The sequence below is a fragment of the Gadus morhua genome, chromosome 20 (genome assembly GCF_902167405.1).
Source record: "Gadus morhua chromosome 20, gadMor3.0, whole genome shotgun sequence".
Lineage (NCBI taxonomy): Eukaryota > Metazoa > Chordata > Actinopteri > Gadiformes > Gadidae > Gadus > Gadus morhua.
Genome location: NC_044067.1, coordinates 100,694 through 119,614, shown reverse-complemented (window position 1 = coordinate 119,614; position 18,921 = coordinate 100,694). Strand labels below are relative to the sequence as shown.

At 45.2% G+C, this 18,921-nt stretch overlaps 1 protein-coding gene across 3 annotated transcripts; it reads right to left on the bottom strand.

Annotated features, from left to right (window-relative positions):
* On the bottom strand, window positions 1-17,299 carry abcb11a (ATP-binding cassette, sub-family B (MDR/TAP), member 11a). 3 transcript variants are annotated; one of them, XM_030343674.1, is made up of 28 exons: window positions 17,204-17,299; window positions 16,989-17,040; window positions 16,857-16,869; window positions 16,729-16,768; window positions 16,375-16,616; window positions 16,215-16,299; window positions 15,984-16,117; window positions 15,702-15,873; window positions 15,478-15,602; window positions 14,387-14,561; window positions 14,179-14,292; window positions 13,928-14,038; window positions 10,506-10,631; window positions 8,731-8,934; window positions 8,204-8,374; window positions 7,060-7,270; window positions 6,675-6,744; window positions 6,437-6,539; window positions 6,056-6,220; window positions 4,706-4,810; window positions 4,028-4,189; window positions 3,336-3,539; window positions 2,319-2,560; window positions 2,079-2,235; window positions 1,787-1,984; window positions 1,413-1,619; window positions 1,127-1,273; window positions 1-365 (listed from the first exon to the last, which is right to left on the bottom strand). In XM_030343674.1, the coding sequence occupies exons 2-28, from the start codon at window positions 17,029-17,031 to the stop codon at window positions 165-167; spliced, it is 3,927 nt and encodes a 1,308-aa protein (XP_030199534.1). In that variant the 5' UTR covers window positions 17,032-17,040; window positions 17,204-17,299; the 3' UTR covers window positions 1-164. The 3 variants fall into 3 exon arrangements, with proteins under 3 accessions (XP_030199534.1, XP_030199535.1, XP_030199537.1); XM_030343675.1 differs by having other exon boundaries at window positions 7,069-7,270; XM_030343677.1 differs by having other exon boundaries at window positions 15,789-15,873.
* Between the last annotated feature and the right edge of the window lie 1,622 nt (window positions 17,300-18,921).

Below are 18,921 nucleotides of genomic sequence, written 5' to 3'. Positions count from 1 at the left end.
TTCTTTGATAATTTTGTTTCTATACTTTATATATAAATGTCTTCATTAGCAGTAAATACAAATTAAAAGTGAGATCTGTGACACATATAGTAAACAATGACATTTCAAGTTAGAATGTGACGAGGCTATAACCGCTCTACGTGGGTCTGGGTTAGCCACAGCCACTAGCTGATTGGAGCTCCGGTGGTGACCAGACTGTAATAAGCCCCCTTCCTGGCCATGAGCTCATCATGGGTGCCCTTCTCTATGATCACGCCCTGGGCCATGACGGCGATGATATCAGCAGACTGGATGGTGGACAGTCTGTGGGCGATGACCAGGCATGTCCGGCCTCTCCTAGCCTGGTCCAAAGCATCCTGCACAGTCTGAGAGATCCCAGCTTGTTATTATTAATCGTATCACACACTACCTCTAACCTGATGTGGTAGCTAGACTTCATGATGTAATGATGCTTTAATGCAGCAACAGGGATACCACGACATCACATGCTACTTGTAGTAATGCTTGAAAGGGGCTGTAGGTAAGATGTATGAGCTATTATATCTAAAAGAGAGAGAGAGAGAGAGAGAGAGAGAGAGAGAGAGAGAGAGAGAGAGAGAGAGAGAGAGAGAGAGAGAGAGAGAGAGAGAGAGAGAGAGAGAGAGAGAGAGAGAGAGAGAGAGAGAGAGAGAGAGAGAGAGAGAGAGAGAGAGAGAGAGAGGTACACACACACACTAGTATTATTAAAGGAGCAGGTGAGATTGAACAGCTAGAGTTTGGTTATAATTGGTTAGCAATGGCCTAGCCACCCATGCGCTACCAGTGAGGGAGACGGGAGGACGGCCGGTGCCTCTGGGCTGCGCCGCCTCTGGATGAGACCATTTCGATTTCAGACCGCACCCAGGGTCATTTCTGACCAATCAGGGCATCTCTTCTCTGATTTGTTCAGGTAATCCATCTTGCCCGTCAATCACATGTGAATGAATAGCGGAGATATGAATGGAGGGTGGGGAGAGAGAGGGAGGGAGGGGCCTTTTATTTGCTTAGCTTAAAATACTGTCTCTACTGCTCTCTCTTTTACAACTCTAGAAGTGAACCTCCAGCAGCTTTAACGTCTTAACCTGGTAGGTGAAGCGAGCCTGGGTACCTTCTCGCTCTCTGTGTCCAGAGCAGATGTGGCCTCATCCAGTAGGAGGATCTTTGGGTTCCTGAGGATGGCTCTGGCGATGGCGATACGTTGCTTCTGTCCTCTGGAAAGCTGGGATCCCTGCGCACCCACCTGAGTCTCATATTTCTGCCCATTCAGGGGAGACCATTTGAGATGTCATTAGAAACAGCAGACCTCGGTTTGGGCTGAGAGTATATTCTCTTGACAGGACGGGAAGTCATAGGGATGGATGTATATGTGTGTTGTTTGTAAATCGATAACTTACATCTGGAAGAGTCATCACAAAGTCATGGAGAAAAGCTTTCTTTGAAGCGTTGACAATCTCTTCCATGCTAGCATTGCGCAGGTTATCTCCATACTGGATGTTCTCTGCTATGCTGCAGTCAAACAACACGGGCTCCTGGGACACCACGCCCATCTGGGCTCTGAGAAACGCCACATTGACACTCCAGGAGGGCCGGCCGTCTATCAACTGGAAATTAAATCAGTATTCATGCTATAATATTATCAGTTTTTGTTTATGAGTTTACTCATTTACCAAATTCAGCATCTTTTTTGTCATTCATCCAAGGCGAGGTTGAGGCTAAACACAATCAAAATCACAATAAAAAATAGTTCTTGAAGTACGAGTCAACAAACCACTTGGCCTTCGTCTGGGTCGTAGAACCTCTCCAGCAGCTGAACGCTTGTGCTTTTCCCACAGCCACTGCTGCCCACAAAGGCCAGAGTCTGACCGGGTTTAACGGACACCACCAGTCCGTTCAGGACCTGGACATCTGGCCGAGTGGGATAGGTGAATTTACAGTCTCGGAACTCCACCTCCCCTTTAAAGTTGTCCTAGATATGGGAGACGGGTGTAAGCCAATAGCGAATGACGTTTCAATGTTGACAGGCTTAAGTCACTTGCGTTTAATTGTTTAGGGTCACCTACCCACTTCTCTCCATGGGAGGGGCCAGTGCTTATGGTGGGAACCCGGTCAAGTAGTTTGAAAAACTGGCCAGCGGCGATCTTAGCTTTGGCGTAATCTGGAGTGAAGGAGGAAGCCTTTCCCAGAGCCGTGCCGCTGATCACCACGGCTGAAATCACCCTGCACAGAGAGGAGAGGGCTGAGCGCTAGACGTTGGTTTGGTTCAGCTTAACGACAAACCGATGTATGCTTTCAACACAGACCTGAACACCACGATGTAGTGCAGGCCTTCAGCGGTGACCAGATAGCCCCCGTATCTGAAGGACGCAGCGTACGCCATGAAGATGACACACTGGGCGAAGCCGAAGCAGACGCCGTAGACATTGGCCTTCCTCAGGGCGGAGTGGTACGGCGCCTCCAGCTGCTGCTCGTACGACGCCACAAAGGCGCTTTCCTGAGACAAGCCTGCGATGGTCCGGATGTTGGACAGCGCCTCTCCAGAAACCTTCATTGTCGTTTTATTCATATGCTGCTTGATTAACTATATCCTACATGTACACACCCATACATTGTGATGTATACACTCATATATCATGATATATACATTCATACATCATGATATGTATCGACAGCAATAATGCTGTTTCACCTTCTTCTGACAAATGTACTTATTGTAAGTCGCTTTAGTTAAAAGTGTCATTGCAAATGTAATGATATTTAAACTCATATACCGTGATTTATAGTCATGTATCACATTTACCCTCATATATCATGCTATATATATTCATTTAGCGTGATAAATATTCATATATCATGATATATACATTCATATATCATGATATATACACTCATATATCATCATCATATACACTCGTACTATATATCATCATCATATAGTCATATATGATGATGATATATAGTACGAGTGTGACGAGATGACGTGTATATATCATGCTATATGAGTATTAGCATGGTATAAATACACTCATATATTATGCTATATACTCATATAGCATGATATATATTAATATCACACAATTTGATATCTGGTCATATATCATGAGATATATATATATCATCACATGATATATACGTAACATGATAAATATGAATATATCATGATATATTCATTTCACAGGCTTTATATTCATATATCATGATATATAGTCATGCATCATGATAGATATTTATATCACATGATTTATATTCCTATATGGTGAAAGATATTCATGTATCATGACGCGCATTATCATCACATGAGGTGCGTGGACCCTGCCCACCTGACCCGCGGCCTCCATTGCCTTCTTGTCCTCGGTTGCGAAGCCGGTCAACATCTTGGCCTGGAAGACCCCAGACAGGCCGATGAGAGGCAGGAAGCACATGACCACTAAAGTCAACTTCCAGCTGAAGTAGAAGGCGATGATGAAGGACGCTCCGATGTTGGTCAATGAATTCACGATCATGCCAATCTGAGATCCTGTTGCCTGCAGAAATAAAACCTCAACATTTCGCACATCTAACATTGCAAACTCTATGTAAAAGTGTACCTTTGATATGTGTACACAATAGTATTGGAATCTAAAAAAAAAAAGAATTGGTTTATGTTTTGATGCATACATCTGTCAATAGGGGGAAGGCTTCAGAACATTTTTATCTAGATTTTATGGACTTTTCAACCAATTTCTTTATCTAAAAAATATAGGCTATATCAGGCTTTCAATACTCAAAGTGGAATTACAATTTACAATTGCAACACAAGCAAGAATTGTGTCGGGATAATCCTCTTTAATCTCTGTATTTGAACTTGGTCATTATTGAAGCAGCTCACAGTGCAAACATAAAACTGCTACATAATGAATCCAAGTAGAATGATTCTAGATTAGTGCAGCCTACTATGCAGCCAGAAATGCTGTAGACTATGAATGTGTTCTTCTCTGTGGTTGAGCCTAATGAGTGAACAGCAGCAGCTCACCCCCTGCACCATGGAGGCGTCCGTGGCCAGCCGGGTGGTCAGGGCACCAGGGCTGTTCCCGGGGTCATCGAACCAGCCCACCTCCTGCCTCAGCATGGCCTGGAACCCGGCCCTCCTCAGGCGCCTGGTCAGGAGCTCCCCGGACTTAGCGAAGGCGTACCCCTGGTGGGTTAGGGTAGAGTTAGGGATAGCCCTAACACTAACCCTAACCCCTGGTGGGTTAGGGTTAGAGTAAGGGATAGCCCTTACCCTAACCCTAAACCCTGGTGGGTTAGGGTAGAGTTAGGGTTAGCCCTTACCCTAACCCTAACCCCTGGTTATACTAACCCTAACCCTAGGGTTAGCCCTAGTTAGGGTTAGCCCTAACCCTAACACTCTCCCACACACCATGCGGTGACGTTTGGAAATATTTCAGCTTTGGTTTGCCAATCTTTGGCTTTTTAAGTGAGTTGATCGACATTTCCATTCCAGGTGTTAGATTAGTAAATGGGTCCGATAGGTACAGTCCACTTTGAGTCTAAAGCTGAATGCAGGCATACATCGGTGTGGTTTACTCAACTAGAAGAGAGGGATATGTGGGTTGGGTCATTTGTATGTGCATGTGGAATATCTAAACAAATGTTCCATTTGACGTTATTGTGTGGCTAGTATAGTAGGGTTAAGGAAAGTCGGGCTAACCTGTAAAAACTGGGAGAAGAAGCTGACTAACGCCACAATGCAGAACAGGATGCATATTCCATCGATCTGCTCCCGCTGTTGGATCAGGTCTTGCATGGCGAACGTCTGCGAAATTAAGAGAGATAGTTGATGCAACTGGGATAAGACCTAATGTTCCCTCCAGGCTAAATTTGCTCTTGTTTATTGTTTGCTCTTCATCTTGTTTTGATTGTTAAGGGATTTACCTAACTTACCGCTTACTACCATACTTTTGTTAAAAGCTTTGACTACTATGTACCATAACCTTAACTACTATACCATTGTAAATACCACAACCAACACCTGTGCTGTGTGACTTAATTTTAACCCATTTCGTTGAACCGGCGGTGACCCTGTGTTAATGTACAATTTATTAATCAAATGGAAATTGAAAAGGAAACAGTTACCATAACCTTTGCTACCGTAACTTTGTAAAAGAGAGTGTTTCATCTTTTTATGTTACAATACACAAAACCGTTAGCGGTTACGGTCCTAAGCTAACCCCTTCAGCAAACCCGCGGTCTTATGCTACCCCTCGTAGCAAACTAGCGGTCCTAAGTGAACCCTTCTGGTAACCTGTGGTTCTATACTAGCCCTTGTAGCGACCATGAGGACTTGTGCTAACCCTTGTAGCAACCTTGTGGTCCAATGCATACCCTCAGTGATCCTATGCTAACCGTCATAGCGGTCGTATGCTAACCCTTGTGGAGTTGCTGAGGTCCTATGCTAGCCCTGGTAGCGGTCCTATGCTAGTCCTCGTAGCGGTCCTGTGCTAGCCCTGGTAGCAGTCCTATGCTAGCCCTCGTAGCAGTCCTGTGCTAGCCCTCCTAGCGGCCCTATGCAAGCCTTCGTAGTGGTCCTATGCTAGCCCTGGTAGCGGTCCTATGCTAGCTCTTGTAGTGGTCCTATGCTAGCCCTGGTAGCAGTCGTATGTTAGCCTTTGTAGAGGTCCTATGCTAGCCCTGGTAGCGGTCCTATGCTAGCCCTGGTAGCGGTCCTATGCTAGCCCTCATAGCGGTCGTATGCTAGCCCTGGTAGCAGTCGTATGCTAGCCTTGGTATCGGACGTATGCTAGCCCTGGTAGCGGTTGTATGCTAGCCCTGGTAGCGGTCCTATGCTAGCCCTCGTAGTGGTCGTATGCTAGCCCTAGTAGCGGTTCTATGCTAGTCCTGGTAGCAGTCCTATGCTAGCCCTAGTAGCAGTCCAATGCTGGCCCTGGTAGCAGTCCTATGCTAGCCCTGGTAGCAGTCCTATGCTAGCCCTAGTAGCAGTCCTATGCTAGCCCTGGTAGCTATGGCAAATGGTACAAAGGATTGAAATACACATGCTGACCCCCAGGATCTGACTGAAGAGTATAGCGTAGATGGGGTTGACGGAGCCGTTGACCGCGGCCCCCAGGGACCCCAGCAGCATGTAAGGCCACTCTGGACGGTTGTACCTGAGGACCCGCAGCACGGGGGCCGGCTCCACAAGCTGCTCTGGAGCCTCCTCACCGGGCTGCTCACACAGAGTAGAGAAGAACGCATTCAAGAGCCATGAACCAGCAGGAAGGGGTCAGGGGTCATCAGGCTCAGGGACGCTTATAAGGAGACTGCCGACATAAGGGATCGAACAGAAAACCTTTGGCTGGGATCAGAATCCTGCCCCTGAAGTAAAGCTGAAGTTGAGACCATTTGAGGTTTTGGTGACAAAATGAACACGAAGGTACTTGACCTCCTCCATCCGGCCAGTGGACTGGAGCTGGAGGCTGCCGCTGATCGCATCAGGGATGGAGTTGTTGGACAACTGGGTATGAGATCGAAGACGAACGGAGTTCCTGAGGGAGGTATATTAATAATAGAAGTTAGTGGTTGGTCAGTTAGTTAGTAGTTAAATAGTAGTGTTCATCATTTCCATTATTCCATGAGACACTTTCTTATGTGACTGGTGATATGTGATGATGGAAAAATACCTTGAACTGGTATTATAACTTCCACGGCTAAATCCCCTTTCCCTAGAATCAAATCCGGTCTCAATTGATTCTAGAAAAGGCACATAAAAAGAAGAAGACCCGTTGAAACACAAATAATTGTGCGTGCCTATTTGTATTTACTATCATAACAATATTATATTTACTATATTATATCTACTATCCTAACCCTATTCATAACAATGGGTGACAGATGACATGAATCTATGTGAAGAGATTTGAAATAAATGAATATATGAATACGCTGGGTTCATTCTCAGGGAGGCCTAAAGGTTGATACTGGGTTTAAACCCAGTATCAACCTTAGGACGTTGGGTTCAAACCCAATGTGCTGGGAGTCAAATCCCTCCTCTGTCCTGCCTCCCACCTTGCGTACCAGCAGGTGCTTTGTGTGGGGCTGCGTCGGGCCCCTGGTCCTGCAGGGTGACCAGGGTGAAGTAGACCCCCTGTCTCTCTAGGAGCTGGCTGTGGGTCCCATGCTCCACCGCTCGGCCGTGCTCGAACCCAATGATGACGTCTGCGCTCCTCACAGTGGACAGGCGGTGGGCGATCGAGATGGTGGTCCGTCCTCGACGCGCCTGTGGACATCAGAGGTCATGTTCTCTGGGACTCTTCCATAGCAGATTTACCCTACTGCCCTACTGCCCTCTACTGCCCCCTACTGCCCCCTACTGCCCTACTGCCCCCTACTGCCCTCTACTGCCCCCTACTGCCCCTATTGCCCCCTAATGCCCTCTACTGCCCTACTGCCCTCTACTGCCCTCTACTGCCCTACTGCCCTCTACTGCCCTACCGCCCCCTACTGCCCTACTGCCCTCTTCTGCCCCCTACTGCCCTTCTGCCCTCTACTGCCCCCTACTGCCCTCTACTGCCCCCTACTGCCCTACTGCCCCCTACTGCCCTACTGCCCTACTGCCCTCTTCTGCCCTACTGCCCTCTACTGCCCTACTGCCCTCTACTGCCCCCTACTGCCCTCGAGCCCTGCTGCCCTCTACTGCCCCCTACTCCCCTACTGCCCTCTACTGCCCTACTGCCCTCTACTGCCCTACTGCCCTCTGCTGCCCTACTGCACTACTGCCCCCTACTGCCCTCCTGCCCTCTACTGCCCCCTACTGCCCTACTGCCCTCTACTGCCCTACTGCCCTCTACTGCCCCCTACTGCCCTCTACTGCCCTCTACTGCCCCCTACTGCCCTCTACTGCCCCCTACTGCCCTCTACTGCCCCCTACTGCCCTACTGCCCTACTGCCCTCAAGGGGTCCTGACTGTATCAGATGTACCCTACTGCCCTACTGCCCTCTACTGCCCTACTGCCCTCCAGGGGTCCTGGTTTATCAGATATACCCTACTGCCCTACTGCCCTCCAGGGGTCCTGGTTCTATCCGATATACCCTACTGCCCTACTGTCCTCCAGGGTTCCTCGTTCTATCAGATGTACCCTACTGCCCTACTGCCCTCCAGGGGTCCTGACTGTATCAGATGTACCCTACTGCCCTCTACTGCCCTACTGACCGTATCGAGGGCCTTCTGGACCACCGCCTCGCTGTGGTTGTCCAGGGCGGAGGTTGCCATGTCCAGCAGCAGGATGCGGGGCCTCCGGACCAGCGCCCGGGCGATGGCGATCCTCTGCTTCTGCCCCCCGCTCATCTGCCCCCCCCCTTCCCCAACCAGGGTGTCGAACTTCTGAAATACGACGTTCAGTAAAAAACAGATAATGTAAAGATTGTTTACATTGGTACATGGTTTACGTAAAACGTAAACCATGAAGTAAAGGGATTAGGCATCTATTTCAAGGACGCTTGGGCTTTAACCCTGAACCTAAACCCAAACCCGGCCCTGCTAACCACTAGTCTAACCATGAGACTAGCCTGCTAACCACTAGACTAACCAATATACTATCCTGCAAACCACTAGTCTAACCACTAGACTAGCAACTAGACTAACCACTAGACTAACCACTGGACTATCCTGCTAACAACTAGTCTGTATTAGACATATTTCAGATTTCAAGTGAGTAGATTCCTGTGGTGGTCTTCTACCTGTGGCAGGCCCATGATGAAGTCGTAGGCGTTGGCTTCTCTGGCTGCAGCGGTGATGTCTTCCATGGAGACCGCCGGCCGGCCCAGGCGGATGTTCTCAGCGATGGTAGTAGCGAACAACGTGGGCTCCTGCTCCACCACGCCGATCAGCGAGCGAAGCCACTGGATGTTCAGACCCCGAACGTCATGGCCGTCCAGGGTCACCTGACATCACATCAGTCCCACGTTGGCCTCAGGTTTTTTTTTATCATGAATCAAACTTTATTCAAACAGTAATTTTGTGCAAAAAATCGAAATAAAGTGTTCCATAAGGGAACAAACGCAACAAAAACAACAACCACAACAAATCAAAGATAAAGTTATATTACTTATCAAATTAATAATATAACCAATGAAGGGCCTTAAAGTTTGTATTAGCGATGTCACTTCTGTTGGTGTTTGAAGCGAGAACCCAAACAAACAGAGCCAGCTCGCCCCTCCCTTCGTGTCTCGTGCATCCAGTAAAAACTATCATGAGCGCAGTGCAAAACCCTGCAACACCCATCCCTTGTCGGTGATTGGTTGGAATACTATTTGTTGTATACTAGGATATCCTACTCAGTCAGTACAACAACTAATAAGGACACGAGACTGTGAGCATTTGATACGCACTGCTTTAGTATTGAACTCAGAGAAGGCACATACAACAACGTCAGCACGTAGCATAAAAGAGGGCGTGACCGCATCCCAGGAGGTACAAACTTAAACAGTGAATACACAACACTATTTATTTTATTTTTCAGTGGTTGGTAGTACCATTTTTTTTTTTGCACGATCTCGGAGCATAGGCTGCCTACAGAGACACGTTTTTGGCGGCCTGCTTATTGGGCGGGCAGCTAGCGGATCGTGAGGAAAAATCAGATGAATGTGATCATTTATGTTTAGGCCTAGAATCGCTGATACAACCTTGGGTTATAAGAAGACCAGAGGGCTATTACATCAAAGTCGCTAACGAAGGCGGCACTTAGTTGATTAAGCCCGGTTAGAACTAACGCCAACTTCCACTTGAGGCTAAAGCCATTCCATCAACGCAGTTCAGCCTCGCCTTGCTCAGGTTAGCTCAAGCCAGGCTTACGTTATCGCGGATTACGCATGCTCACGAGAAATGTAACCAGAAGCGTGAAGGCTGAATCATTATCAAATGTCCGAAAAGGACCGAGCGGGATCTTTTCCAGGGGTGAACTGAAGCTGCTTGTGGAGGTCTATGAGGTTTACAAGCATATAATAACTCAAAAAGGGAACATCGTAACCATTAATAAATACAGGGAGGCTATCTGGCAAATAAAATCACAGATCTGTTGAATGCATAAGTAGTATTAAGCTAAATATACGCTGTTTGTACTTCATATATGTACATTTAGGACAAAATCGTGAAGACTAGGCTTGGCGGGACCTTCTGATGGTACACTTGTTGCCGATGGATGGAACTTCTCTGTAACACCGATTAAGTAAGCCTGACAGTTAGCCTGGTACCGACCAGGTTAGTTTGGTCGGATAAGTTGCCAATGGATAACTAGCGGAGATTCCCTTAAGTCACTTTAATGGAATGCAACTCTAGCTGAACGTAGCTAAGCAAAATAAGCCCGGCTTTGCCTTTAGCTTGGTTGATGGAATACCCCCAGGTGCCCTTAGAGGTGTTAAAATGGCTTACTGAGTGCCATTTTGGAGACCAGAAAAGAACAAACGGTCGTTTGTTATGTATTGGAGGCTTTAACTTGTATTTGCCCAACTCTTACCTTTCCTTCCTTGGGGTTGTAGAAGCGTTGGATGAGCTGGACAGTGGTGCTCTTCCCAGAGCCACTAGGGCCAACAAAGGCAGTGTTCTGCCCGGCTTTAATGACCATGCTCAGATGGTCTAGAATCTAGAAATACAAAAATAATTAAGGAAATCTCACTCCCAAAGCGGTTAACCCAAACACTAGTTTCCTCCAATTAAGGACATAGGGGTGTCCTTCAATAACTTTTGGAAGGACACCCTAGTGTCCTCCAAATAATTGTAGTACCATGACATTCAGGAGCAGGTAAGGGTTAGGCACTACAGAGACAGGTCATTAAGGAGCAGGTAAGGGTTAGAGATCACAGACACAGGTCATTAAGGAGCAGGTAGGGGTTAGACAGTACAGAGACAGGTCATTAAGGAGCAGGTAGGGGTTAGACAGTACAGAGACAGGTCATTAAGGAGCAGTTAGGGGTTAGACAGTACCGAGACAGGTAATTCAAGAGCAGGTAGGGGATAGACAGTACAGAGACAGGTCGTTAAGGAGCAGGTAGGGGTTAGACAGTACAGAGACAGGTCATTAAGGAGCAGGTAGGGGGAAGAAAGTACAGAGACAGGTCACAAAGGAGCAGGTAGGGGTTAGACAGTACAGAGACAGGTCATTAAGGAGCAAGAATGGGTAAGACTGTACAGATACATAGTTACCCACTACGCTAATAAAGAGTTACCTTGACTACTACTAGCCACTATTCTATGATAGAGTTACTATACCTTGACTACTGTTACTAGCCACTCTAGTACTAATACTGACTTGATTTTAGGTCCTTTACTCACATTATATAGTAAGTAGTAGTTTACAATAATTTTTCCTAGTTCCGAGGCAATTTACTCTATATTCGATTTTGGAATACTGTATATAAACAGTTTCTGTTTTCCTTTTGGAGTATGTAGAAGCATACCGTGAGGAGTCCTTGAAAGGCCTTTCAGGTTTCTTGAATCAGTTAAAGGCCATTAAGCTACATTAAGCTACATTATGCAGATTCGGTTCAATTAATTATTAAAAGGGAAAATTGACATATTTCTTCGATACCTTTAATTTAGACTTGAAATCAACATCATAGTATCCCTTATATTCTATAATTACTGTTTAAAGGATGGATTTTCAAATTTTGATTTAATGTCATTAAGCCTCATAAAGCTCTTGTTTCCGCCTAAATATGATTTATTTTCATATTATTTGCATTTCGTTAGACTTGCTATTCTCATCATAGCATTCCCTTATGATGGAGTGTGAATAGTATGAATTTCATCTTAATCTAACTTTCTTTAAAGATGAACCGAACTGAAATTATCAACATCGATAACGTGTTAGTTATGACCATGGTAAAAAAAAATTACACTAAAAAAATTATTAAGAAAATCAATATATAGCTTTTTTTAGCAACAAAAGAAAATGCGTCTTTTAGTATTAGAGCGCTGATGACGTCACTGGCATGGTAGGGCTAGGTCGTTGCTGCAGACACGCGAACGTCTTCTACACTCCACGGTGGAAAACAGTGATTTTAATATGGCTGGTTACGCGTTTGAGCCTGTGAGGGACATGCCTGTAGTATCCGACTGCCACCCGGTGGAGAGGGACCAATTTCAGTCCCAGCTCCGCCTTCGGATCGTTTGGGTGTGACTGGTGTGCGTGTGGGTGCTGCCGGAGCGTGGACACTGCCATTGAATCGTTCTGCTGCCGAGAGGTCCCGGTCAACCTTGACCATCTAATGGTGGGATTAGGTTGCATAACCATGCATAGGGCATTTTAGGAAGCTGTGCGGCGAGAGAGAGTTTTTGGAAGTGGCCATGCTCTCTCTAAGGGACGTCCGAGCGGAGACACTGGAGCGCCCCATAAATAGCAACCAAGTAACAAGGCGAAAACGATCATTCCCCCTCTGATATCCTTTGATGCGTTTCAGGAATATCTCCGTAAAGACGGACTCATTGCTGAAATGCAACGAGCTGTACAAACGCTGTAGTAGCCTACCTACATATTCAAGGCTCTGGTTCTCCACAAAAATAAGTGGAGCGCATCAAGCCTGCGCGCATCCAGCCTGCGCGCTGTATAAAAACATTCAAGTCGAGGGGGAGGAGATAGTAGTTGTTGAACCTTTTAGATAGAGCAGAAATACAGTTAGTAATTAAATTGACCAAGGGGCTGTATTTACAGATTTACAGACCTTCCGTGGTTTAATTAGCAGCTTGGAAACATAGATCTGTGATATCGTCGGAGTAATAGTCTATACACTTTATGGTCGGAGTGCTAGCTTGTGGAGATTGACATGACAGGGGCTATCTGAGTGTTAGTCAGTTTTAAGGCTGCCAGCCATGTATTAAGGGCTGGTTTCCTATTCAAAGGTAGCCTGTGGAAATGTATGATTACCCCAGCTGCCTTGGCCCTATATAATTCATTACTGCAGCCAGGGGCAATGCAATAAGATGATCCTCCTGTAGACCTGGTTGTTTGCTTCTCCGTAGCCATTTCAGCGAGCCTCAAAGCCTGACTCCTTACCTGCTATGGCTGCTAGAGCCACAGAGTAGGAGTAGGTTACCATGCCAGTGACGTAGCTGATTGTTGAAATCCAACATGGTGGCACCCTGTAACACTTTCACCCCTTTCACCGTAATCCCTTTTAGCAAATTCAGCCCTTTTTAGTTATTGTACCAATGAGAAGGCAGACAATACATCTGTTATATCAACTAAACTTCAAATTTCAGTTCAGTTCCACTTTAAGGTCATTTAGCCACATTAAGCTGTTTTCACATTAATCCTTTAGGATATCCCCTTAAAGTAAATATGATATTGGAAACAACATTTTCTTTAATTTTATTGTTGAACGAACCTGTGCTTTTCTGGACACCCAAAGCGCTTTACAGTGAAGGGGGGGTAACCTCACTAACCACCACCAGTGTGTAGCACCCACTTTGGTGATACACGGCAGCCAATCAGCGCCAGAACGCTCACCACGCACCAGCTTGAGGTGGAGAGTGAGGGAATGAATGAATCAGCCAATTATACAGGGGGATGATTAGGGGGCCAGATTGAAGGAGCCTGGTCTGGCAGTTTTAGCCAGGACACTGGGGAGTCCCCTACTCTGTGCCCTGGGATATTTTATGACCACGTGAGTATTAGGCATATGTATAACGCATAATATTCTATTGGTATGTATAATATCATGTATAATATCTATGTCTAGTATTTCCCTGAGTGGGCGTGGTCAGGCTATGTCCTTAGATCTTGGACCCAAGCTTCCGCCTAATGTCTGAGCTGCAGACTTTTTTAAACCCTGATGGTGAATTGAGTCCAGTGTACGTGTGTGTACGCCAAGCCTGATTAAGCCCATGGCATCAAATCCACCCTCCAGCCAGGTACCCAGAGTGATGCCATCGTAGAGTTACCGTGACGTCCGGTCGAGATGGGTAGTGAAAGCTGACATCATGGAACTCAATGTCACCAGTGACTCTGTCCAGCTTATGACCCTCCTCTGAGAAACAGTCAATTTCCGGTTCCTGTGAAAGTAACCACGGGAACAGCGGTTTAATACGATTTAATCCACAAAAACCTATATATATTATTATTATGATCATTATTACTAATAAATTAGATTTGATTAAACTCAATAATTGACAGACGAGAGAGAAGGTTTTACCCGGTCTATGGTTGCAAATATGGTGCTGGCTGCAGCGCGACCACAAGCAAAGGCCTCCAAGCAGGGCGATGCCTGACCCAGGTTCATGGCTGCCATCAACACCCCGAAAAACACCTGCAGGGGGCCCCCACCATAGTGCATCACTCATAGGCAATCCCCCCAAACCTTAACCCGGTCCCTAATCTGACCTAAGTGTCTGGATGTTTACCTGGATAAGAGTACCAGGAGACAGCTCCTTGGTCTCGATGACCAGCTTAGATCCGTACCAGAAGGCCAAGGCGTAGCAGAGGAAGATGATGCACCACAAGTAGCCCTGGAAAACCCCGATGATGCTGCCTTTCTTCACACCCCAGCTCTGAGCCTCTTCCAGGTTCCTGTCATACCTTCCCAACCGACAGCCATGTTACACGTTACATAAACGTTACATAACAGTAACAGAAACGCACACACACACACACACACACACACACACACACACACACACACACACACACACACACACACACACACACACACACACACACACACACACACACACACAAGCACACACAGATTTTTGTTGAGATTTTTATGCTAACACTATCATACCATATTTATGAATAGTGGGGAATAGCCCCCTCGACCTTCGGTCTTGAGGGCTATTCCCCACTATTCACGGAGCATGAGGTGAATAATTGTTTTAGTATTATAAACAACATGTGAACACGATAACACAAGATAACATGTTTTGCCGGGATTTATTTGTTTTTATTAGCGGTTTAATTGTTTTTATTAGCGTGACGAGACGACATTTTGCGATAAAAACAATATCCTGAGTTTTAGATCTCAATCATGGGATATTGGCCCAAATCCTGAGATAGCAAACCAATTAAAAGGCGCTATCTTAGGAGGTTCACGTGTAGCTTATACTAATACTAAATATTACAATACAATTCCAAAATATATCTGCCCATTGCCCACCACATCTATTGCACTTCTGACCTGCCCTGGAAGGAGTGTTTGGGTCAAGGGTTAGGGTTAGGGTTAACCCTGACCCTGCCTTGGAAGGAATGTGGGTTAAGACCTTTGTGTTGGGTTAGGATTAACCCTTGTCTGTGTTGGGTTAGGGTTAAACCTGTTCCATGGTTAGGGTTAGGGTTAACCCTGTTCCATGGTTAGGGTTTGGGTTAACCCTGTTCTATAGTTAGGGTTTGGGTTAACCCTGCTCCATGGTTAGGGTTAACCCTGTTCCATGGTTATGGTTAGGGATAACCCTGTTCGATGGTTAGGGTTAGTCAGTAGATTGACCCGACTCAATACCTTTCCACTTCCTTGTCTTCCCCTCCGAAGGCCGCCACGGTCCTGATGGCCGAGAGGACCTCGTCGGCCACGGCTCCGGCTTTAGCGTAAGCCGCCAGCTCCCTGCCTGTCAGTCTGGCCACCGCCTTCAGGGGGGGGGGGGGCGGTGTTAGGGTTAGGGTTAGGGTTAGGGTTAGGGTTAACTAGTGTTTAGTCTGGTTACAGTATGAAGGAAGCTCTCTAACCATGGCCATGAGCCCGGCAGCCAGGCCGATCAGTGGGCTCACAGCGATGACCACCACGGTTAACTTCCAGCCCCCGATGAAGCCCACCATGAAGCCGAACACGAAGGTGGAGATCCTCTCGATGAAGATGGACACCTGGTCAGCGATGGCGTTGTTGATCTTGTTGATGTCACTGAGAGGAACCAAAAGGGTACGTGTGTTGTTTTACATTCCCATAACGAGAAAGTCCTATATATATATATATATATATATATATATATATATACGTGTGTAAATACTCACTCAGATATCCTTGTGTTCAGTTCCCCCACTGAGTTGCAGTCAAACCAGCCAATCTCCATTCTCATGACTTTTCTGAAGTAAGTTTTCCTGATTCTCTGGACTTGTCTTGCAGCAGCAGAAACCCAGAGAGCGATCTGGATCCCAATAGCAGAGTGATGAGTTTTCATGAAGTTTTAGCACTGATTTATTTGTCCATACTGAGTCCATAGTGTCCAAAGAGGAAATACTTACTTGGAAATAGCTGAGGATCAGCACACCTAATCCAATTCCAATATAGTAATATGCAAACATGGTCATCTGTGTCTCGATGTCCACCCTGGCACAAGAGGCATCAAAGTAGAACAAATACAGGAATGTGTTTTTTTTCCATAAGAAAACACTCTCAACTCACCCACAGTCCATGGTGGTGTTCTCTGGCGTCACGTATATGGATTGGTTGATCCACCATATGGTGTTGTTCTGGCATGTCTTATTGGGGTCGGCCAGCTCCTGGACCTCCAGCTCGTAGGCCACGAAGGTGTCGGTCATCATGCCATACACCAGCAGCATGAGCGGGGAGGCAGCGCCGTGCAACAGGGCGCACACACCCCCCACCACCATCATCACCGAGTCCTGCCGGGAGGCGAACCGGAACTACCGGCAGAAGAACCTTTTAGAAACCGGCATTATATTGTTCATTTCATAGTGACAAAGTAAGGCTTAGGCACAGTCAACAATAAGGAACAGAGCATCAGCAGGTGTTTACCAGCTCAAAGAATCCAACACTCGCTGCCGGGTTGTTCTTCCTGTTGCATGATGAGAAAAAAGAAGGCTGGAGATCCTCTAACAATTCAAGATTAACATTGATAGCATCAGGCCAGCCTCACAACTTACCCATTGTTCTTTTCTGGAAATAAGAAATGAAATACAAACATTAGATTGACTTTGAACAGCTCTTATATATATATCTATATATATATCTATATAGATATATATATGATTGTATTTAACTGTTTAGGTGCTCACCTTCACTCTCTGTTGTTGTCGAGAGGTTAGAGGATTCCTTCATGTTCGCTCTCTTAACAACACAGATAGCAGAATGTCCTAGTTACAGCTGTTCAAATACCTATCAAACTGTAGTAAAGAAATACCTGTTTTCTTAATAGTATTTGTTTATGCTAGATTCCGTTCTAAAGCCAGTAAAGTACACAATTAATTTTTGAATGAGAAAGGATACATACATTTATTATGCGCTTCTCCTCGAATGTCTGACGCCCGAGCCGTGAATCCACAAGCCCTAATGGCTGGAATATTTTCTCAGTCACCTATGGCTCTGCTATTATCTTCGCCTCCATTAAGCTGATAAGGAGTGCCTCTATGCCAAGGTGTGTTTATTGAACCCAGTTAATTATGAAGAATGGCAGTTGATTTACAGCTGGAAGAGTGAAATAAGTGTTTAATGGCCAAGGCTGCTTTCAATGGATATATTTTGATACTTTAAGAGGCTATATATTTTTTATTTATCTTTTTTACTTTTTTATGTATATGTATATATTAAATGTAATAGTTGTAATGCTTTTCCATTAGATTTCGTTCTGGCTACTTAGTTTGAGATATTTTATAAACATTCATAATTTATGAATTTAACGTGCCATATTTACTACAAACATTACATTATAACTCAGACAAGAAGATAACTTTTCTGTGTTCATTATCCATTGATAAAGCACACACAACTTGAATGAGTATGAATGAATGATTATCACGGTGTATTGAATGGTTACGAATGAAGGATTATCATGGCGTATGGAATGGGTATGAATGGCTGAATATCATGGTGTGTGTGTAGTGGTTATGAATGGCTGAATATCATGGTGTGTGTAGTGGGTATGAATGGCTGAATATCATGGTGTGTGTGTGTAGTGGTTATGAATGGCTGAATATCATGGTTTGTGTGTAGTGTTTATGAATGACTGAATATCATGGTGTGTGTAGTGGGTATGAATGGCTGAATATCATGGTGCGTAGTGGTATGAATGGCTGAATATCATAGTGTGTAGTGGGTATGAATGGCTGAATACCATGGTGTGTAGTGGTATGAATTGCTGAATATCATGGTGTGTTTAGTGGTTCAGCCGAGGCTGAGAGGGGTCATTGATCGCGAGCGCATGGAGGATGAAGACCTGGATTAGGAGTTTACTACTTCTTTACAACCAGGTTATTGGTCAACACAAAGGTGTCTGATAATAGTCTGATTAGAACCAGGTTGTCCCATTGGTTCTGTCCCGAGTGATGCAGAATAGAAGATAAAGAAGCAGTGATAATTGGGATGACAATGCGTGAATCCAAGGGAAAAGAAATTACTAAAATCAATCTATATCAATAAAGAAAAAAATTATTCAGATTGACACATTATACAAAGCATGTCATAAAGCCATCAAGGTTCACCTTCTGAACAAAGGGCCTTGGAGTGTATGTTATCCCAAGCTCTCCCGCATCATAACATGTTATCAGACCAAGGTGCTATTTATTTCCTGTGTTGGGATGCTGAACTCGCAGCAAGCTTCACATTTATGTTTACACTGAGGGCATTTAGCAAATGCTTTTATCCAAAGCGACTTACTGTAAGTATATTTGTCAGAAGAAAGAGAAACAATATATATCGCTGTCGGTACAGTAAGGATGTTCATAGGAACAAGTGCCAAGCACTAAAAATGGCTATTGGTTAAGATTCCAGTGCTATAATGATTAGGGTAATCCATGCCCACAAACTTAACCAATTGTACACTATTATAAAAGTGCTTTAAGTACTTTTTTTTTAACAAATAAATATAATTAACAATAATAATTAATAAACCAAACTAAAACTTAAAACTAAACTAACTAGAAAACAAGTTCTGTTTGAATCATATTGTAAGCCGTCAAAAATTACCATAAAAAATGACCTGTAAACACATGA